This window comes from Eucyclogobius newberryi, unplaced genomic scaffold, assembly GCF_026437365.1.
Source record: "Eucyclogobius newberryi isolate DKJ021-1_F unplaced genomic scaffold, fEucNew1.0.hap1 SCAF_17, whole genome shotgun sequence".
Lineage (NCBI taxonomy): Eukaryota > Metazoa > Chordata > Actinopteri > Gobiiformes > Gobiidae > Eucyclogobius > Eucyclogobius newberryi.
The window spans coordinates 33,305,130-33,327,972 of record NW_027315801.1 but is presented as its reverse complement, the minus strand read 5'-3'; the positions used below and the strand labels follow the sequence as shown (position 1 = coordinate 33,327,972).

Genomic DNA, 22,843 nt, shown 5'->3' with positions numbered 1-22,843 from the left:
TATTCTTGCTGGTAGTGTGATCGCGTCTCCACAGATCTGACGTGTAACTTGACCTGGTGCAGTCACAGGTGGCCGACTCCTTCAGAAGTTACATAGTTATTTAACATTTGGCCATGAATGCAGAGATGACACTCTGACATTCTTTTACAAATGCAATATATGGTGATCTATTCAACAAATCCATGTAAGAACTACTGGAAAACTAATGTAAACCTGAGGTAAATACAGCCCGTGTTTACAATTTAACAGTCAAATGCATAACGTTCATCTTAGAGAAAACTCAGTCAGTAGTTCTGCTAATGCACAATTTGCACTTTTATTGTTGCCTCATTCACTAAACAGTTCAATGGTGCAAGATTACCATACACAGAATTAGGATATCTGCATGACACATCTATGCTATACAGCCAATGGATTATAATTATTACAAATACAGAAAACATATTTACATTTGAATTCAAGCTCCATACGACACAGATATTTACAAAAGAAGTATGAAAATGAAACCAGTCTGAAATAATGTACAGTGTTAATGTTTTTTGTTCATTTTCGGTGAAGAAAAGTTATTTTTAAATATAGGGGTAAACGAAAGATTAATCCATGGCTAGTTTTGATCAAAAGGCATCAACGGAAAAGTGTTAGGTGAAGAAAGCACTGTTACTAGCTACTATGCGTTATCCCTGATATTAGAAAAAAATAAAATCAATCGTTTAGTGGCTGTGAGCATGAATGAATATGTTACCTTTATATATCTTCATTTAAACCATCGTTTTTAACCACATTCTGTCCAAAAGGAAGCACTAATGCAAACCCTCTGTCTCTAGAAGATACACAGCGGGTCACATCTTAGTTCACTTTTTAACCATTTTACATTTTCAATACATTCACGCTTTATTTTGGTTCGATCCGAGCAGAACAACGTAACTACTTCATGTATGATCAGTTAGTTGAACCTTTCCTTATTGTGCAAAGAGCTGCAAACCAATATGTACATTGCAAAACAATAAATACGCAGTTCAAAACAATAGACCTCTGATAGATAAGAGTGAAAATATTTGCTCTTTCGTTTTCCTCATAAAGCTGAGGTGCAATTTTTACTATATCAGTGCATAAAGGTGAATGATGTGTCCAACAGGCTTGCAGACCCGCGGACGCACAGTGTATGCTAAAAGTAGAATTTTCTCCCTCAAATGTGGCGCAGTGGTCGTAAATCAGAGTAAACGTGTATTAAAAGATATGTATTTACACATGTTAGCTTGGCCAACTTTCCCTTTACGTGTCATTTGCATTTACGACCTCGTACGATCGATTTGTTTCAAGCAGTGGTCGATTTCCTTTGTCTTTTCTGTGCAGTTTTAAACCTTAATGTACGTTGTAACAAGTAAAAAAGCGCCGCCCGCTGCCTCTCCAACCTCACTATCATGTGCACAGACGACATACTGCTGGTTGGCTGGCCAGAGTTTCAAAATGTCACCTTGTACAGCTCATTACTCAAGCAAACTGAGAATTGGAGCGCTTGAGAGGTTACGCTTTCCCAAATGCAAGAGCAAACATTTCCACTTCATTTAAATAAAAACTTTGAGAACATCTTGTCCCTTAAAACATATCTCCTTTTTCCTTCAATAAACATCTATCCAGTGTAGCTTTGATATATAATGCTCTCAGAAGTGCTCCTGAAACGTTTGACATTGACCTATTCTTGCTATAGATAAGTGTTAATGTGCAAAATAAGGTTAAACAGCATCACCGCTGGTTAGAAATGATCACAGAAATAAATGCCCTCTCTCACGTCCCATATAGATTCCTCCTTAAAAAGCATGATACAAAAACATAGTGACAATCAAATAATAACGATGCATGGTTAAAATTCACATAAGTCTTCACTTTACAGAAGTTTCGAGTATCTGTCCCGCAGGCTGAAAACTAGCAGCGTCAGCATCAGTGCGACCAAATATGTTTTCCTTCATCCTTCGTTGTATATTTTCGTTGGTAGAATCACAGGTCATTCAAGTTATAAAAAGGAACCGTAGTTACTTAAGCTGGGAGAAATGTCTTACATTATTAAAGCGACTACTTCACACTACTTCAGAAATTACTGTATGTACACATCTCAAGTCTGTCCGTCCTCCTCCTCGCCTCCTCCGAACCCTGTTTTTATCAGTACTTTGACTTAAAAATCAGAAAAGCTGCAACAGAAAAACAAATGTCTTGATACAAATTGCTTTTTTTGCATGTTTCTGCAGTTGGCGCGCGTTTTACAGACACTAATGCATCAAGTTAGCTCACTGACTGATGACGGCACTACTGGGGTTGGCTGTATGCACATAGATAGAGGAGAGGTTACGATGGACAATGACAAAGAATGCCCTGAACCTCTAAATTGAAACTATACTATTTAATTTAGGTCCTAACAGGCTTTAAGGTTGTCCTTAAGAAGATACAGATTTGATAATAAAGACATTAGCAGAAATATTGGATGTAGTCTTACTTTCGGCAGCAGATAGTAAACTAAAGCTCAATATTTTTTGAAGTGTAAGCAAACCAAGTCTTCTCCTGAGGACTTCTGCAGTCATGTTTGGGCTCTTAAATGTAGAAAATGAAGTTAAATCAACTACAGATAACACTGATAGAGACAGTTTGTACATATGATTGGGCAAACTGAAAGCTGATGGCCAGAAAGAACAGCTTCTGAAGGATCGTGCACACACAAGTCGACTATTACAACATGCTACTAGTCAGGGGTTCGGGAATGACAACGAAGCTGAACAAACTCAACCCAAACATCTTCAGAAAGAGAACACAAAGCGGGAGGAGGAGCTGGAGGGAGGGGCATGAAACGGTTGCATGAAAGGAGACTTAAGCCACAAGTCTACTGACAAGAGAAAACCGTCAAGATTCACAATGATTAGTAACGTGGTAACACTTGTAAGTTCGAAGGCTTCAAGAGGAGTGACGTGTTCCCTGCGTGCCTTAGTTCTTGGGGAGGCCACTGCGCCGCCGGGCCAGCTTCGACCTGTAGAAACGACAACGGTTTAACATAGTAGTGGACGTTTCATAGATATAGCTTCAATCCAAACAAAGATATTTACCGTATTGTTCCTGCCAGCAATGGGTTAAACGCATACAACCAGTCGTTCATGTCCTTCTCATTGTTGGCCTGCAGCAGAATCCCTCTGTGTTTTGTGCACACGGCAAAAGTGTTGGGAGTCTGAAAGAAATCCAAATGTTTTTAATACATCCCACTCAAAATGATTTGTACATTTCAATTTTTTTTTGATCAACAGCAGTTTTGTATTTATTGTGTGGTATACATGTGTCCGCGGTGACGTCATACAGCCGGGACTTCCCCATAGCGGCCATTTTAAAAGGGGCACGCAATATATAAAAAAACAACACGACTGAATCCTTTTCTACGGCATAATGAGCTATGAATACTTTGATTCTTTAGACGATAACGGGAAACTAAGGTACACGACAAAGCGAACATTTCTTGGTCAGTCAACAGAGCGATGTCCTGACAGAACACAGGTTTTTGGCATTTTGGCCTCATATTTCCTGGATTTTGTATGTAGTAGACATGCTGTTGTGCCCCTTTCAAAATGGCGGACTCGGTTGCCACTGCACAAGTTCCCGGATGTGCGAACGCATGTATACTGTGTTGCGTCGACTTCACTCAACCTTTCTACAATATACATCAAACACTATGTATAAATCAAACGACTGCATTCTTTTTTACCTATTTTAACTGAATAACACGTTTTCACTCTGTCACAATGAGCGGGACGTGTGCGTGCACCTTGAGCATGGCCTGCTGGTCTTCGCTGTACTCCACTTGGGCTGTGGACAGGTTCAGGACGCCTCTCTCCACCGGGTCCTTGTCGCTGTTGTAGATGAACACGTACGGCCGGCGCACCACCACAAAATGCTTCACCCACGAGTTCGACCGCGGCTCCATGAAGCTCAGGAAACCCTTCTTTGACACTACAGATCTGAGCGAGAGAGAAACACCTTTTTAATTAACAAACACGGCAGACAATCACGCCACTATATACTGTTTGGACAAAAATAAGAATGTGTTTTTCAGCTAAAATCCAGTTAAACTCACCCTGGCCTCATTTCTTCAATGTCAGGCACCAAGTTGAGGAACTCGTGCTTTCCGGCCCGAGCCAAAATGGACATCTCCAAAGTGGGAACCATCGGGAAGTTCTCATAATCCGAGCAGGACGGGCTGGAGGCTCTGGAGCAGTTTTCTGGAGTCCTTCCAAATGAATACACACACGTCATTAACATTGCCGTAAATTGGCCTGTTGTTGCTTTGATTGTGGTGGTAAATGTGTGACTTACCTCTGGTCCATGGAGCTGCAGCGGGAGTCGGCCAGAGAGGGGCAGGTGGAGGAGGGGGTGAGCGTGGCACTGCTCAGGCTGGTCACTGAAGGGTCCCGCCCGAGTGGGGAGAGGTCTGAGAGCTGCAAGGAACAAAGGAAATGTGAGTCTGTATGAGAAAACACTGACACCAGATATACTGTTTATTTGTTCTTATTTTATTTATTGTGAACTTAACAACATAGCACCATATTGTAAATATTCATGATTTATTTATGAAAGTGAAAGGACACATATTATTCATTATTTGTATATTATTGGTCTTTAAAAATGCTCTTGAACCGCTACTTTGTCCACTCTTGTTATAGAACTTAAAATAATGTATCTATTGAAAGCTTACGTTGCTTTATATCTGTGAGGCGATCCCTCATCAGGGTTTGTGCAGAGGGAAGTACCATGGGGACATAAACAAAAGCTAGTTTGCCCCCAACATGCTAATGCAGAGTTATAATGAACGTGATTTGACGTTACAAATAATCCAAGGACTGGTGATGATTTATGGACTTAAAACCGTGCAAGAGACTTTTTTTGTGTTTTTTTTTGGCTTTGATGGGAGAGACTTACCAAACAGGATTTATCGGACAAGTGTGGATGAAGCTAAATTCAACTCCAGGCATGTTTTTCATGAAGGAACATTGTTGTTATAACACTCAAAGTCAATTTAGCATAAAATGTGTCCTTTCAGTTATTATGTATGACAATGGCCATTTACCTTGCAGTCGCTGATGCTGTTCATCACTTGGTTGTATTCACTGTTAAAGGTGTGAGTCATGAGGCGCAGGCACTACAACACAACAAAAACATTTGTTATTGTTGAGTCATGCCTTGCTCTTTGACTCCATTGTCACTTTCTCAGTTTCACACTGTGCCGTACCTTGGTCGCCAGCTCCTTCTCGCGGTCCACCAGGCTCTCGATATCAGTGGAGTCGTAGCCGCTGCTCTCGCTGGGGGTGATGGCGCTCTCGAAGGTGGTGCTGGAGATCTGGGAGGAGATGGAGGTGGAGGTGGAGAGGGACCCGGAGCTCATACTGGGGGACAGGTCGCTTAGGGACTTTGTGGTCGGGGCCAGTCCCATTGGAGCAGCGTCGCCCAACTTCTCCCTGAGGAGGAGCAGGTGACGAGTCTTCTCCACCTGAAAACGAACAGATCAAAGATTATACTCTAAGCAGCAAGCTATAGTTTAATATATAAACTAAAGAATAGAGGTGGGCTTTAAATGTGTTTGTTGTTAGTTGTATAAGACAAATTCTAAATGATAGGAAAAGTACAGAAGTGCAAGTGCAGAAATAATCTATTTATACCCTCAATAGGAAGTTTAAAACATATTTCCTTTTCTATTCTTTTTGAAGCATTTTTACTATAAACAATACACTCAATATTCAAATTGAGCATATTTTAAAAACAACTTTTACCATATCATTGAGCGATAATCTGCCCACCTCTGCTAAAAAAATACAAAGCATTGCAAGGGATCTAATAAAATAAAATAAATGGATTCATCAATGCTTGGGAGGGTAATTGAACATCCTCATCGTTTTACACTACATCAGAGTATTGAAGATGGATATCAAGTCTTGAATATATCGCAGGTATAATATTGGTCTAACTTCGTGCAGCTGCTCCATCTTCTCCAGCTCCCACTGATGCTCCAGGATCAGACTGTCTCCTCTGGGCCTCCATCCGGCCAGGTTTTCCTCCCCTCGCACATATGCCACCGAAGTGTCCAGGACCTTCCTCCTCCTGCGCTGCATTCCTGCTCACAAACACACAAATGGTTAGCAAATAACACAAGGGTTTCATATTGTTCAGTACACACATTCGGAGAGCTCACCTGGGCTTCCTGTGTCGGACATCTTACACAAGCTCAGCTCGTAGATGCCGGTCACTCTGTTGCTGTAATATGCACACAAAAACATCATTTACAACAACGTACAGTTTTAAATGACACGACTACAAAACTGCTGAACAGATTTACCAGTCAGGAGTTTTAGAATATCCACTTCCAAACAGATTTCGAAGGGATCGTGGGGGGGAAATCTTTGCGTCTCTGGAGTAGAAAACCATGCAAATGTCTTTGGTGATGATCGCTGGTTGGATGCAGTGGTCGAGCTGTAGACAGAGGCAAAGGTGAGTAAATATAGAGACAATTAGTGTATTTTTAAAGCTGAATAAACACAAAAGAAGTCTCCTTGCCTCCAGATAAGCTGAAAGCGTCATGTATATTTTCTCTCCATACGGTGTCACTCGGTTCAGAAGGAGAGAGTTGTGAAGGGAGCTGTCCCACACGGCCTCAAAGCGATAAAAGGTCCTTGAAGACAAAATATAAACATATTACTTCACCAAACTTTACATATACAATGACTTTATACAACATAATATGAAGGAAAAGTGCTATCAGACTGGAAAGAACAGACGCAGTGACAGAAGTGTTAATCCCAGACAAATAAAGGTGAGGAAACAAAGGTGAAAGTGGACAGCAGTGAAGTCGTGTTAAGAGTTTTCACATCAAAGACACAAAAGAACTACAGATATATAAATTTTTTAGGCAATTTGTAAAGGAAAAAGTAATTAATCAACAACTAATGATTAAGGCAACATTCAATAGTGAATAATAGTGTATGGATGATAAGAATTCAAAGTAAGAATTTGAAAATATTGTCCTGACTCTCAAGAGAACTCATCCATAACCCTTCAAACGTTGTAGAAATGACTGTGTGTGAATGCTGCACGACGACTCTGCACAGTCAACCAAGAAATACATAATACGATAACCCACAATGATTCACCGGTTTGTCACAGCACATACATCGTGTCCTCTGTCAGTGTTTGGTTGTATATCTGCCTGCGTTTGTGACTCATTTGTACAGTTTCCCTCATGGACAGTGGGGGGCGCTCTTAGCCACAGCCCGACTGCTCTGAAGGCCCTCCCTGACTCATGCTGGCTGTTTACTCAGTGATGGAAAAACAACAAGGAGAAACCATTCATTTTGAAGTCTGGTGGTGAAGAAGAGCAACAGGACAGTGGAGTTGAGGTTGTTCTAGTCTTAAACCACAATGTTACAGGGAACACAGGCAAAAAGAGGGCAGTGATTGCATGGAAAGTTGTCCATTACACACTGTATTTAGGATCAGCCGTGTCTCGAATCTAGATCGTGCTTAAATGCATCATCGCCGTCATGTTTTTAAGTTACACGATTATAATCGATGACACTGTATTTATTTCTGCTTAACATATCTTTGCGTTCTATAAAAGGTGCACTAGGTAAATTCTCTGCCTCCACATGCTCTAGTGTATCGCAGTCATGAGAGCGCATTAATGCTGCTGCTGGAAAATATCCCAATTAAATGATAGTGTTGATACTACTTTATGCCACTGACACACCTTTTCTAAATGTTGTCCATAAAAGATAAAAATAAAACATGAGCTGTGATAATTCAATAGGAGAATGAGACACTTTTTAGTATCTATAATTACTTATTCGACACTCTACAGCTTAAATCATATAAAAAAAAAACTATTACCAGTTTTGCGAAGAAAATCTGCCCAGGAACACTATTCAGCCCCGAAAAGCATTGTTCAAGCTGTTATTTATTGAACGATAAAGCGATATAGTAATTATTGTGGCAAGTGCACTGTGTGGTATTAAACATTTCCATGAAGACAGGAAGGTGACGCCCACAGGCCAAGTTACTGGTCAGATCTATGGAAAGGCGACCTGGCTCACGGTAAGAATGCACTTTAACAAGGTATTTTCTTAACTATATAAAATAATGTCAGGAAAAGTTACATAGTGCACCACATTTCAGACATAAATATTGAGACAAGTCTGATCCACAGTTTAAATGTGAGACAACACTATTGGGTATAACTAAGTGTTAAGGGTGTGTCTGTGGAAAAGGGAACATAGGGGTCTTGTCTATCGCTTAAGGAGCTCTACGGAGTGGCTGATACCTAGCAATTTCCTTATCAAAAGAAAGGCTGAGAGTCCGGCCCGAGCGGGAGAAAAGAGGGCACAAAAAAGAGAGGAAGAAGAAGCACAAAAAGTCAGTTACAAAAGGCAGACTCAAAAAACAATATGGAAACAGTCGAGCAATGATTTACAATGGCCAGAAATAAACAGGCAAACAACAGTGTCCTAGTTTTGAAATGAGTATGTTTGTGGATGTGTTCGTGATGTACCTGTTGGAGTTGTGAGAGGACTTGATGTTTTTGGCAGAGATGATGTTGAGCGACAGGACGGCGTCTGCGGCGCTCTCGTCCACTTCTGCTTTGTTTCGAATGCGACCTGCGGGAAGAAGATTAAGAGGATCAAATTGGCGGGATTCCTTTAAGAAAAATGTATTTTATCGGAATTAAACTTTAGTCTTGGGTTCAGTTCTAGGTGGCATGTGCCAAGTAAGAACATGTCCCTAAACAAACTTTATTGATCCACAAGGAAAACAAACTACTGAACTTGAACGCAATCAACACAAAGTAAAATATTCTACTTCCAAAGAGCTCAAAGTATCGCCTATTAACAGGAACTTATTTAGTAAATGTCTATGCTTTGGACCATTGAAGAGATAGTTTGTTTTAATAGCAATAGCAACACTGTTCATTTTTGAACAGTGACCCAGACTGGTTCTCTAGAAATATTCTATTGAACAAGCGTGGATTCTATTCATCACTCTGACACGTGTTTAAATGTGGCAATATCTAAATAATTCAGTAGTTTTGGTACGTACTCAACTCTTATGATATTGATTGCTTTTGTCACATATCACAGAATATTCAGTTAAGTCCTAACGTTAAACCAATGTAGATTTTAAGATACTAAATACTAAAAGTTCATTAAAACATAACATATTCTAACTCTATAGAGTGATAAACATATTTACCAGCAATGACCCAGCTGTTTTTATAACTTTTTCCACGGCTCTTAACAAAAACAGCAGATTTACATCGTAAGAGCACTTTCAGCTCCAGTAAGTACAGCCTTGACTAATGAATTTCTCCAACTCTGAGATCAATTCTCATCTCATCTTTCGGCAACATCCGGAGTCACACATGGATTTACGGCCGCAGACTGTTTTTTTTTTTCTAGCATCCTTCGATAGCCAACTGTATTACATAATTTAAATGCCATAAAATGTCCATGTAAATCTAACCCAGCCACTGACGGCGTGATTCCAGAGAACACGGCCTCCTGTGTTAGTCAATAATGAGCGTAGTGTCACAGTGCCCAGGCGCATCAGTCCCAACACATCTGCCAACACATGGGCTGCACAATGTCAGCTGCTGTCAGGACCAGGCATGTCGAATAAGGTGGAACGCAATTATCTGCTGCATCGGACTCGAGGTTTGTGCGCGCGATGGGAGGTGAACCACGCGCTCCCCTCCAAACCACTGCTGAACTGTCCACTTTTTCCACAGAAAATGCTCCTCCAGGTCATTTAGAGGCATCATACTTCACTGTCACGGTCAATGCTGAACTTAAACAAACGCTGTAATGTCCTATAGCTCGTGTTGGAGCAATACAGCAATAGAGAGTGTTTTGTTTCTGCAGTGTTGGGCCCCAGAGCTCACCCACGACCAGCTCACGGACGTCCTTCCAGTGCAGTTCGCTGCCTTTCTCATGGATGAGAGTCACTGTGATCCTGCGCTGGATGCCCTGCAGCCAGAGTGACGCACATTAGGTTATGAACTGGCCCACAAGACAGCGCCAACAAAATGAACGGCTTGTTCTTAGTGAAAAGGTCAAAAAAAACATCTGACAATGAAGAATATTATCTAAAATAGTCAGAAAACGTATTACTTTAGATGAGGCAAGTTTACAAGTACAAGTGTACATAAGAGAAGCTACGGTTACGTTTTGGCACAAGAGTTTAAGTTTTTAGGTGATACAATAGATGAACAACTGACTCTGAAATCACCAAAAACGTCAAAATTTAAAAAAAAAAAAATATATAGTGTAGTGTGTATAATACACTGGTTGTTCCATATGTGCCTTATTGTATTGAAATTAAAGATGGTATGGACGATTTCTTTCAGCAATTTTTTTATCATATTTCCTCGTGGCCTGGATAAATCATTTGTTCTGCCACGTATCAATCATAAAACGCACCTACTGTTCACCTGCAGCCGCGTGCGGTTCGTGCCCACGTTTCCGCGTGCCTAAGCGCATGGATCTATCATAATATAGTTCCCTCAGTGTACGGGGCAAAATGAAGACGGAGAAAGACAGTTTGAGCTGACTCAGAAGTGGACAGAAATCTACGGGAGACGAGAGATGCGATGCGCTCCGTTGCACTAATAAACAAACGCACGTGTGTGTTGTATCGGTCCACACGGGGGAGTGCACATGAGCACTTCCACCTGCGTTCTCAAATCGCCGAAAAATCGTCCATACCGCCTTTAAGAATAAGAATCAATGGAAGTGGATACAGAGATTTGACAAAAGTAATATTTTTAGAGTTAAAGATATTGAAATTAAACAAATTGGTAGAAAACTATATGTTAAAGACTATATATACAAAGCAAATCAGATAATCTTACCCAACAATTTACAAAAACGATTTATAGAGAAAGAGTTGTTAAGGATTAAAAGGAGATGAATTAAAAAAAATATATATGTATTTCAATCAGAAATCAATAAAAAATGTCAACATCTATGTAAATAACTACAATTAGATTCACAACATCTGAGTGAAATTGCCACAACATGATTTAAAAATGAACTTTTAATACCTGGTGAAGTAAGTAGGTGCCATGACAGGGCAGCCCGCCACTGTGATCCACAACGGCTGGAATGTACCTGTGAAGACGGGGGGAAGTCAGTTTACCCATGTAATATGTGAATTGTACAAAGAGCTAGAGTTTTATAACTTACTCTCCAGTGGGCTCGAGTTCGCTGATCTCAAACCACACCAGCAGGTCGTACTTGCTGAAGCTCTGACCCAGGTAGGACTTGGTGAAGGTGTTCAACTTTGTGGCTGGAACTAATCAATAATAAAGTACAACAAAATTAGAATAAATGGCCACCCCCCCGCCATCCCAAAAAATACATAAATATATATGCACATGAATCAATTTGGAAGGGTGACAACACAAAGAGAAACTGGCAGTTGATAATATTTGTCGATAGTTTTGATTTCTTCCATATCAGAAAATAGATAAGATATGATCCATTGTCAGATATAAAATATAAGAAGAAAGACGAGATGAATAGTCTTAATTTATTAAGATTACTACAGACTCACAGTTAAACCAGTGGGCTACAAACTGGATAAGAAAGCAGTGTCATATTTTATGCATATTTTTGCAAACAAATATTTACTAAGTTGGAAATTTAAGGCCGATAGCAGAAACTTTAATCTGTGCAAATATCGGTCTATTTCTACTTACAAACTTCAAATGTGAGACTAACCCACATCTTACACCAGTTATTGCTGCCTGGATTATGTCATTTCTAACAGAATAATCTCTGCAGCACAGGTACATTTAGTCTGCGATGTTCATGTTCAATAAAACTAAGAAAACGACAATAAATAGACAAGGCCTGATGGTAGCAAAGCCTTAAGCCTCTGCGTAGTGAGGCTGTGGTGCCATGTCTGTGATCCTTAATGATTTTGACTAATGCTCCTTTTTCAAATTTGGAATTTCATCAAACGAGTATTTTTTACACTGCACTTTCATGTTATGCCATCCAATTTGATTCAGTTATTTAGCGTGAATTCAGAGCAGTGGCTGAGAACCTCGAGGCACAATGAAACTAAATAAATTGAAAAATGTGACATTTAAAGTTATGAAAAGTGTATTAAACCTCAAATATATGTTTATTATTGATGCCTAGCCTAGTGATATACAGCAGAAACAGATAGTTAAAACAGTAAAGAACAACTGGCTTTATAAAGGAGTTTACAAAAGTGAAAATTGATTTGGGTTATTAAATAAAAACGTTAAATGTTTTAGGCTATTTGTGGGAAATTATGCAAAATTCATGAGCTTTTTTATGAAACATAGACCAATGAAAGTCTTTAGATGTGTCCCAGTTTACCCAAAATACTTTGCGGTCGTATTGGGGGTTGCATAAAGAGATGGGAGATTAAAAGTCTTATATATTTCACAATAAAATCTCCACTATCCACTCCATTTAACAATATAAAGCACTAAAATACAAGAGCATCCTTCACAAACACAATGCAACACAAGTCTATGACAGAAAATGCATCTAATCTCTTGTCTGCTACTTCTACTACTGCACTTTTGAACCAACCATGGTGCCTGGGCACGATAAGCACCGGGTCATCGGGCACTGGGATGAAGGGGAAGTGAGAGAGCTGCTCGTCATCCAAACTGGCCACGGCGGAGGAGGCCAGCGCGTTGGCGTGCTCAGACAGAGTGTCCAGCACTTTGCCGTTCATGTAACCGCTCATGAGGTAGCGCACTAGCTCGATCTTTCGGGTGTGGTCTAGGGTTGTTTTGTGTGGGGTTTTTTTCGCAAAAGTAATGGAGGGCATTTTGAAATGGGTTAAGAGGATTAAGGGTGGGGGAGAAATTAGATGGAAATAAATCCAGAGGAAGCCACAAATGAGACAAAATGAAAAGGAAGTGTGAGTCATGCAAGACAATGGAATAGAAACAATAGCAAAACAATTGAAGATGTGTAATTAAAGACGATGATTAATGCAATACAAACAATTCTTACCTGGTTTGGACAGTGGCATAGGAATTGGGTAATATTTTCTTGAAGGAGTAGGAGGACTGAGCAAACAACAACATACAGTCAAGCAAACAGAATACTGTTTTGTAATGTAAATGTATTCAGTCTTGTCTCACCTGATTATGTCCTGGCCATGGACGTGCAGTGGGTGCTGCTGATAATGTCCAAATACTTCAAACACAATGGGTTTGGTTTTGATGTACTCTATGAAGGACTCTGTTACCTCAACTGAGATCTGCCCGAGTAAAGAAATACAAACAGCAGTGTCAAGCCTTTCAGTTTCCTGTTTATAGCTGCCATTTTTTGTATTTTTTACAATAAAAAAGGTAGAATAATTTCACTTATTTTTCACCACGGTTTTGCTTAAACATATATATATATATATATATATATATATATATATATATATATATATATATATATATATATATATATATATATATATATATATATATATATATATATATATATATATATATATATATATATATATAAATAAAGAGTCTTACATTTTGAACATGGTAAAAGCCCAGAGGAGCTCCTTTGCCCGTGTTCTTCAATGGCTCTGTTGAAAACGCTTCATCGTGGCGGTGCAAGAAACTGCACAAGAAGAAAGTGTGTTTGGCTTTTGTCTTTGGGGAAACGTCAAAGGTTTCTCACGTTGTTGGAGCCTTACTTGAACTGGCAGAAGATGTCGGCGTACTCCGGTGGGACGCCACTGGCCTGCAGCACAGTGACTCTGAACGTGAAGATACTGCCCACCTCCAGCTGGCCTGCCAAACCTTCACTCAGCTTTGGGTCGGTCATGTTCCCCAACTTAAGATCTAAACAAAGACAATAATGAAGACGCAGGACTTTGATGTATGGAAAATGACCTACAGCTGTGCAACTCCAAACCTAGGACAATGTGTGTAGGAGCTTAAATTAGCATAATTCAACACGACAGGTTTTCGGTGAGATTTGTAGCCTCGACTCCAGCAAATGACGCGTTACGTGGGACTTCGTTTGCATAACAACTGTGTTAAGTTCTCTCATGCATTGAGCCACACCATCTGCCCAGTGTGTGTGTCCCGTTTGGGCTGAAGGCTAAGGATTTATGGAGGTGGTCTGCTCGCCGTACCCATGTCATTGATTCGGTTGAGCTCCTCTGAGGGTGTGATGACCTCTGAACTCTGGCCTTGTCCCTCCACGAAGCGCAGCTCCTCCAGGGACACCCCGGACCGGGTCATAACCACGGATGGGAAATCATTCTGGTTTGACGGGAGACACGGAGAGCAAAGAGGCGTTAGCGTACAGAGATTAGTGCGACGCTCAGTGATGAACTGAACTCGCAGAGATTAACGCAGTGAAACGGACTGATATGGATCTGTGTGAAAATAAAAGATACTGTTCTGGACTTTCCAGGCAAGGTCAGCGCTAGATTAGCCTTAAAATTGTTTTGGTTGAGATTTGGTAGTACTCAGAACAACTGCTCTAGAGGTTATTGTAGTCGCAGTGATAGAAGAATACTAGTTACACTGCAGGGGGGGGAAGAGTAGCAGCAGTAACAGCAGTAACAGCTGGTATAACGGAAGAATTAGTAGTAGTAGTAGCAGAAGTAGTAACTGAGAGTAAACCTAGAAATGCTTTTTGACTCTGCTACTATTTTTAAGAAACAGAATGAGAAAGAAGTTTATTGCCATTGCCAATGAGCAAAATTCACATGGAACATAGGAACTTGCTTCGGTGCAACATAAAACACCGAGCAATAATAAAACAACAACATATTTGAAATGCATGAAAGAAAAACTATTTAAATTTACTATAAGATAAAGATAGGCTTACTATGTACACTGAATTGACAGTTAAGAGAATGGAACTCACCTGTTTGAAAGACTCATCATCAAAAGAGATCTTGGCGGTTCCAGACTGTCTCACACCGGACCCGTAGTCGGGGGCCTCCTCGTCAGCTACAAAGAGACAAAAGTCTGTGTTTGAGGATCTAAAGCAGCTTTCAGAACAGACTCAAACTGACAGTACATCAAAACAACACAACTGTAGCTAACACATCCAGGACTTGAGCTTCGCTTCCTGAAGTATAAACAGTCTGGACTGGGAGAGGAAAGACATTGAGCCATTTATTGCAGATGATGCGTAATGTAATAGTCTAAACTCCTACGACATCCTGCAGCATTTAAGACATATTATGCTTTTTCAGGTATTAATTATTCAACTATAACATGCTTACATCGATGTTAAATTGCTTAATTGATCTAAAATGGCTTAGTAATAGAAACTTGTCCATTGACTTCCTGTTCATAGTGTAATTTCAATGTGGAAAGCGGCGGATTTTAATTCAAGTTTTTATTGTGGACACATTGCTGACTTTAAACCCTAGAGTGGGTGGAGCAAAGGGCTAGGTGAAAACAGGACAACAGGATTACTTAAACATGCAGTGTAATATAATAGATTTTACATACTGGATCCTCTTTAAGATTACATTTTTACGTATATTCATGTTGACCACTACTGCAGCTGATTTATTTTAAGCAGTAAAAATGACGTACTGTCGGGTGTGGAAGGGCTTGTGTCTGCACAACATTGGCTCATTTGGGAGCTTCATTAATTACTCACCAGCTATAGCCTGGACCCCCACACGCAGGAAGCCACGCACTTCGCCCTTCTCCGTTACTACAGCAACGCGGTGCACCAGCGGCACCGGGTACAGCAGGTTACTCAGGTAAACAAAGGCCCTGACGAGAGGGAAAGATGAAAATGATCCTCCTGAATGTACTCCAGCTGAATTTACAACATATTCAGCTTGATAATTGACTCGTAAACAACTGCTTATGTCATGTACTGCTCTCTAATTAAGATGATATGTGGATTTGTTTTAATGGTTCTGCAACACAAAATGCATTTTCTTCCCCCAAAAGCAGAAATAAATCAGTGAGAAAATGGTTTGCATACAATAATGACGTGAAAAATGAATTGGGAGTGGGGAAGCTTACATCAAACAATAGGGAACAAAAAGACAACAAAAAATACATTGAAAACAGTAGCAGCAGTTTGTTTTGTTTCGTTAAATTCAATGCAAACTGCCAATTCACAGCTCATCAAAATACATATGTTTTTGATCGTCAGCATACAAAAGATAATCTAGTACGTGTTTTATTGCTCGTCTCGTCTGCTGATCTCTTGGTTTACAGTTTACAAGCTCTGTAACATTATTTGTGGGATTATGTTTTGCTGGTCCGGTCTAACTGCTTCAAGGCCGTGAAGGAGGAGGAGAGAGGAATAAATCAGACGAGCCTGAAGTTCCAGTGACGCAGATGCTGAGCTACGGCTGGTGCTGAGACGGTGTTTGGCCCGGAGCCCGCTCATCATCTTAGGCTGCGATTGACACGCGCACTTATTTAGCAGCCAAGCGGTGAACATGGAGACTAAAGTTCTGAGTTGTAAGAAAAGCCTGTACTATTTTGTATATTGGAATCTGCAGAAATAAAGCAGATATTCTTTTTTAACTTCTAATAAAAGCAGACGAGAAAAGACGCTAAAGAGGCGGCTGTATGTTTAAGTGATTATCATAAAAAGTATAAGAAATAACATTATATCTGTGCAAATACAGTTCTAATACCTTTGTTACAACATTTACAGAGTTTAAAATATTGATATTGGCGGCAATTTATCAGCCTCAACAGAAAATACTGGATTGCATTGGCTGAAAGACTATCTCTGTTGAACCATCTACATAAAACGAGCCTAAACCGAAGAGCAAGCAATGTAAATCTTAAAGAGCAGTAAAAGTAAAGTTAAGTATGTCATTTCAAGCACTATTGCAAATGAGCAAGAGCTTTTGCCTGTTAATGATTGCAAAACATTCACAAATGCCGTGTTAAAACATAAAAGGTTAACAAAACAATACAAATTCACAACATAATGAGAAAATTAAAAAATGGTTCACGGGTTTGACAGGTCATTAAAACAAATGTGACACGGAGCTGAACTTTAACGGCGCCACACAGATGGAGTTAATGCAGTCAGCGGTGCGATGGCGGGGCGATGGCGGTGGGGGGTGAAGCGTCAGGCTGAGAGTGATGGTGGCTTTCTGGTGAAGGATTCTGCAGCCGCACAGAGCAGGCCTGTGAGTGCAGGCCTGTGAGCGCAGGCCTGTGAGCGCAGGAGGCTAAGACTAATTGCATTCGTTCAGAACTGGTTTTCGTTTAACTTTGCAAAGCTGCCATGAATACAGGCTATAATTATGGGAATAATTTCAGAGTAAGGAAGGCTTATAATTATGAAGTCATATGAGGGCCAGATTAATTAATTTACTGACTGGTTTCTAATGTAGCACAGCAGAGAAAATGCTTCAGTACTTTTTCTACTATAGTTGTTCCTGAACTCAATGTCTTACAACACATTTGGCACAAGCTCAACAAAGAATAAATGATATCCGTTGGCTATAAATAGTTAAACTTGTTTTTCATCTAGTTAAGAGCCCAATGGGAGTTCTAGCCACTGCCTTAGTAAATTGTTAGCACTAACTATTAGTCTTAAAGCCCTTAGACAATTACTCACATTTGTAGATGCTTATAATACATTACAAATGGTAAAAAACCATTAATCAAATGTGTGTTAATAAATCATGTACATTTCTTTTTATAAGAGCCTTAAAAAAGCTGGTTATTAAACCCAATAACCCCATAAATAACCCAGTGATAAATGCTAGTCAAATGATAATTATTTTAACTTGACTTATCTTATACGCCTCTTAAGTGTTCATTAATGCAATATAAATCAATTTAAGTTGTAAAGTTATAACATTGATGCAACATTAAATACTACATACTTAACTGCAGGGCATTGTTTTGACTCCTTGTACACTATAATCAAACGTAAATCATCTCGGCTAAACTGCACTTTGCTATTAGCTCATACATTTTCGTGCAGCTCTAAATCACAGAGCTTGCTTCCTTACACAAAAATAACCGATTAAACCAACAATGTTCTGATTAGCTTGAACACGTCAACCTGTAAACCACCTCGAGACCAGAAAGCCAACACCTCAAACTCCACCTCTGCCTCGGCCCGAAAGGCAAAAACGGCAGTCACCAACCTTCCCACCAGGATGAACCAGGGGGAGCGGTCGTAGAAGGGGTCCTGCCCGTCGCTGAAGATGTCCGAGCCCTCCTCCGTCCCGGCGTCGGAGCTGGTGTCGTCCACAAATGCTTCGTCGTCCATGAGGTCGGACATCTCGCTCTGCCGCTCGTCCGCCAGCTCCGTGATCTCAGAGTCGGTGGTGGAGAACGTGGGCGACGGCGTGCGGTCGGCCAGATGCTCGTTCACGCAGCCGTTGAAAATGGGCGAGCTGCTACGCGGGAGGAACGGTTGTGTTTTGGGACGATGGCGGGAATCAAGAAAAGGTAAGAGTAAATAGGGATGAAGAGGACTGTATCGCTATAGACGAAATGTTATAGTGGTCGGTTATGAAAGATAATGTTTCCCAAATCTATTGAAACGGTGTGTAGGGACAAATATAGATTTATAGTTGATTTTTAAGTAACTATGGGCTCTCAAATTAGTAAAAAGGTTTGGAAAGATGTGGAATCTAATCAAAAATCCACTTTTACAGAAACACTTGACCTTTTTATTTTGTAGTTTATTTTGTCAGGCTACTCTTATTTTTATCCGTTTGATTCTTTTCACCCTCTGGTCTTGCTTGTTTTTAATAATGTAAAACTAATTCTACAATACAAGATTAGAAAAGTGCACTAGCAAATATTAAGAGCTTCAAATTAAACATTAAAAATAAAGATTATACATGAATCAGTTTTGCCCCTCACGGTATACGCTAAACAATTTGCAAATCATTTCACAGCTATTATGTGTTTCCAAAAGAAACATGGGATTGATTTATTAATTTGGAGCAGGTATTACCAAAAGCTGCGGGGATGGAAACGCTAATTTATTACAAATTAAGGCTCCCTTAAGAGGATTACAATATATTTTCTCTAATCTGTAAGCTAGAAGAGAAGGGACCGTTAACCAAAGGCACATAAAGGTGATGTGGAATTTTTTTAACATTGAAAAAGTAATAAATACAAGTCAAATAAAATGTAAAAACACAAAGTAAAAACAAAAAGTGAATGGACAAAACACAGCAAGATAATATAAAAATGAAACAAACAGTAACCTGTCCAGTCATTTTGTACTGTCCAATATGAGTTAGCGGGAACAACAAAGAATTCTATGGTAAAAAAAATCAATTTAACATTAGATTTAATAAAAACATGTTTTGGATCAATATTCAGTTAGACGGGTATGAGTTTTTAACTGAGACTGTAAATAAGTACAATTTGGCTGGTCAGGTTCACAACAAACAATATTAAAAATAAAATAAAATGCAACTGCACAATGATGATACAGTGTGTGATATGAAATAAATAAACAGATACATTCATACAAAAAGAAAAATCAAGAGTAAAAACATGGAAACTGAAGCTTGATGTAGTTTATTTCACATTCTACACATTCTACACTATGATAATAATGAACAGGAATGAAACATGATGAAAGGTAAATTCAAACTACATTTATACATTGTTGTAACACTGTAAATGTAAAAGAAATAAAAGGAAAAAAAGGCACCATGCATGACATACCTGCCGACCAGTTTGAACCAGTGGAAGCGGTCGTAGAAGGGGTCGTTTCCAGTAAGCGCTCCGTCTCCATCGTCCTGGTGCGTGGACGCCATTTCTCCAGCGCGATCGTACATCTCCCTCATCTGGTCCAGCCGCTGTCTGCAGAATTCAGGAATAATCAATTAATAAAACTTATCCATTTGAGTTATTGAATAATCAAGACAGACCATGTGCTTTAAAACGGATCCGATAAAGACAAAATTCCATTAAAATTACACCAGAAAATTGGCATTTACTTTTTGATCAAAAACATCTCCTGTCTCGAAGAACACTTGATCAAGATGTCCTCAAGTGGCATTATTTTAGTTTTATCTGGGTCAATCTGGGTTAAAAAAGGCTCTTTTCACGGGCCTTTCACAATCTATAACTAATCGAATGATCCAAAAAATAATGGCTAGATTAATTAAATATCAAAGCAATGGTTAGTTAGTACAGTGATATTGTGGTAACCATATGTAAACATAGTACTTTTCTCTGGCTCAAGCTGTACAACCATTATGGTCCTTTTAAAAACTATTAAAACCAAATATTTTCAGGATTATGAGTAATTTTCATAATTTGGCTTCACTGAAACAAAGTTAAAAGTCGCTGTCCATGAATTGTTCACCCACATTTGACTTTTTCGCTGCAGAAGTTTGCCATTTGTAATATTGTCAAAAATACTTCTGGATAATGAAAAAGTTCAGTATTGTAGATGGTAATTAAATCCAACCAGGACAATCTAAAATGGTCTTTACTTGAGTTTTTCCAGGGACCAGTAGTGTGTGGCTCCGTTCTTGAGGTCCTGGACTTCCACGGCCACAACAGTTCGGGGGAAAGGTCGGGGGTCGCGGTCCTTCTCTGGTTCAGGAGGCTGTAGCTCCGGAGGCAGTGGAGAATACAGCGTGTCAGTCAGCAGCACAAACTGGAACTGCACCTGAAAACACAAGAAAAATACCACTTTTGGTGAATATGAGGCAGAGACATGGCTTTCCATTTGTTTTATACAAGCTGGGTTCAGCAGTCGTAGCGGTGGTAATAAGTCTAGTGACATAAATATCGTATAAAGATTTAAAGCTTTTGAGGTGGAGGTCATAAGGTCATTTCTATTCCCAGGAACCCACCGTGTTCCAACAATATAAATTATAGTAAATACATCTTTTGACAAATTGTGACCACACCATATATTTTCCACCTGCTCCCAACGCCACACTTTGACACACTATTACTCCTGCTGTGCTTTATGGCAAAGACGACTTTAGAGTCAATTTAATGTCTGTTTTATAATGTGGAAACTGTAACATCTTGATTGTTTTAGAATGATGAAAAATGAGCTTTTTTTGTCATAGCCATTTATAAGTCAAATATATAACATAGGAAATATCCAAATCCACAAATGTTGAGTCTTATCATTGCTTGTTATGGAGTGGTTCTACAAACATGCCATTTTAAAGATAGATTTATAGTGCTTTTAACAGACAACAATCCCATCTGTGAGCTTGAATAAAAGGCACCACTTTCTTGTGAGAAATGTTTACGTTTGTGTCTTTTTACAAACAGACAAGACGTTGAACTTGGCGCCAGTTTCTTTTGTGGATGGGCCCAGTAATCGCAGGGATATGAACCATAAACCAGGTCAAGAGAGTGCGATGTCACAGAACGCAGGCTGTTGTTGTCTATGGGCGTTTGACAAACCTTCTTCTTGAGCTCCACGCTGATGGCATTGGCCTCTTTGAGATAGACGGCGTTGCCCCACAGCTGGTCCCGGACGGAAGTGAACTGGTGGTACCTCCACTTCCTGAAAGCCCACTGAGCCAGCTCGTACTCATGCTGGGTCCATGGCACTGTGGATGTGGTTTAGAAGATTAATGTTAATATAAAAAGATATATATATATATAAGCCGATATTTCCCCATGAATAGATATAAAAGACAATATTTCCCCGTGTGTGGACAATAAAGGAATATCTTATCTTATTTCTGTTTCGAATAAAGTAAGGTATGGTTATGGTTTTCCATCTACTTTATCCAATCCACTTCAAAATCAATTCACTGAAACAATAAAACTCTAGAAAATAACTTTCACCTTTGGGTCAGCCACTCATTTTGAAGTTTCAATACTTCTGAATTTTAATTAGCACAGAAATTTATAAATGATTGGAGTCCAAATGTTAAAAAAGGCTTATTATAATGCTGCCCAATAGATAAAAGATGTTAATGATTGTTTAATTGAAAAGTGTATGTTTAGTTGGTTAATTGTGGTAATGTTATATACGGCACTATCAACATTAATTGGAGACTTAATTTAAATGGAACTGTTAATATGAACGTTTTTAAAATTGGTTTAAAAAGGAAAGCAATACGTACATCCAAATAGTTTAGGCTCTATATAGAAAATATAGAACACACAAAGCATTTACTGTGCTGTACTTCAGTAAAGACCGGCCGACTCTCCACGTCACAGAAACAGAACACGCACCTTCCTCTTCCTCCTCGTCTTCCAGATCGTCTTCGTCCGGCGTCTCAGCGACCAGCGAGCGAGTCTCCACCTGTTTCTGAAGCTCCTGCAGTTTGCTCTCGTAAGCCTGGACACACAAACACAGCGACATCGTATGGACTACTGCTACCCAGGTAAAAGGGCTCAACAAATATATAGATTATGTCTTAAACTATTCATTATGTCTAGTCTACCTGCATTAGGGCTGCATATATCAGACTGGCCCTGCTTACAAATATAAAGATCTTACACGAAGCTCATGTTGTTTTTGTAAATTAAATTATGAAAACGAGGAACAAGTAAGAGACATTTACACTTGACTTCCTCCTTTTAACTTTTGATTGATAGAAACATTTCCTCAGAGCAGGATTGGTAAGTACACTCAACATATGGTATTGCGTGTTATGGTATTTGTTTTTATAATATTCTATAATTTTCCCTGGTAAAATCTGAGAAAAGCAATAAATATTACAATAAACCCTTTTATTAGCAAAGCGCTTCAGTAAAAATGAGGCAAGGCTAACGCAGGAAAAGTTGTGTTTTTAATTCATAGTTTAAAAATAATTTGTTTGATTAAAAAATGCAAAATCCTGATCCAGACCA

At 39.5% G+C, this 22,843-nt stretch overlaps 1 protein-coding gene across 2 annotated transcripts in view; it reads right to left on the bottom strand.

Annotated features, from left to right (window-relative positions):
* Positions 1–291: 291 nt before the first annotated feature.
* kif1b (kinesin family member 1B) overlaps positions 292–22,843 on the bottom strand; it is a 63,274-nt gene continuing 40,722 nt past the window's right edge. The window contains exons 21-50 of one of the 2 annotated variants that reach the window (XM_072450163.1): positions 22,223–22,328; positions 22,111–22,128; positions 21,440–21,588; positions 20,503–20,681; positions 19,727–19,864; positions 18,181–18,435; positions 15,699–15,817; positions 14,949–15,034; positions 14,206–14,335; positions 13,762–13,909; positions 13,595–13,685; positions 13,202–13,320; positions 13,071–13,126; positions 12,639–12,833; positions 11,253–11,361; positions 11,111–11,177; positions 9,950–10,034; positions 8,564–8,669; positions 8,336–8,362; positions 6,577–6,691; positions 6,359–6,492; positions 6,215–6,276; positions 5,991–6,136; positions 5,258–5,515; positions 5,096–5,167; positions 4,345–4,466; positions 4,106–4,258; positions 3,797–3,989; positions 3,090–3,208; positions 292–3,013 (exon numbers count right to left, since the gene is read on the bottom strand). In XM_072450163.1, coding sequence (XP_072306264.1) covers positions 2,971–3,013; positions 3,090–3,208; positions 3,797–3,989; positions 4,106–4,258; positions 4,345–4,466; positions 5,096–5,167; positions 5,258–5,515; positions 5,991–6,136; positions 6,215–6,276; positions 6,359–6,492; positions 6,577–6,691; positions 8,336–8,362; positions 8,564–8,669; positions 9,950–10,034; positions 11,111–11,177; positions 11,253–11,361; positions 12,639–12,833; positions 13,071–13,126; positions 13,202–13,320; positions 13,595–13,685; positions 13,762–13,909; positions 14,206–14,335; positions 14,949–15,034; positions 15,699–15,817; positions 18,181–18,435; positions 19,727–19,864; positions 20,503–20,681; positions 21,440–21,588; positions 22,111–22,128; positions 22,223–22,328 — 3,600 coding nt within the window. In that variant the 3' untranslated portion in view covers positions 292–2,970. The remainder of the gene's footprint in view (positions 3,014–3,089; positions 3,209–3,796; positions 3,990–4,105; positions 4,259–4,344; positions 4,467–5,095; positions 5,168–5,257; positions 5,516–5,990; positions 6,137–6,214; positions 6,277–6,358; positions 6,493–6,576; positions 6,692–8,335; positions 8,363–8,563; positions 8,670–9,949; positions 10,035–11,110; positions 11,178–11,252; positions 11,362–12,638; positions 12,834–13,070; positions 13,127–13,201; positions 13,321–13,594; positions 13,686–13,761; positions 13,910–14,205; positions 14,336–14,948; positions 15,035–15,698; positions 15,818–18,180; positions 18,436–19,726; positions 19,865–20,502; positions 20,682–21,439; positions 21,589–22,110; positions 22,129–22,222; positions 22,329–22,843) is intronic. The other variant, XM_072450164.1, reaches the window with a different exon arrangement.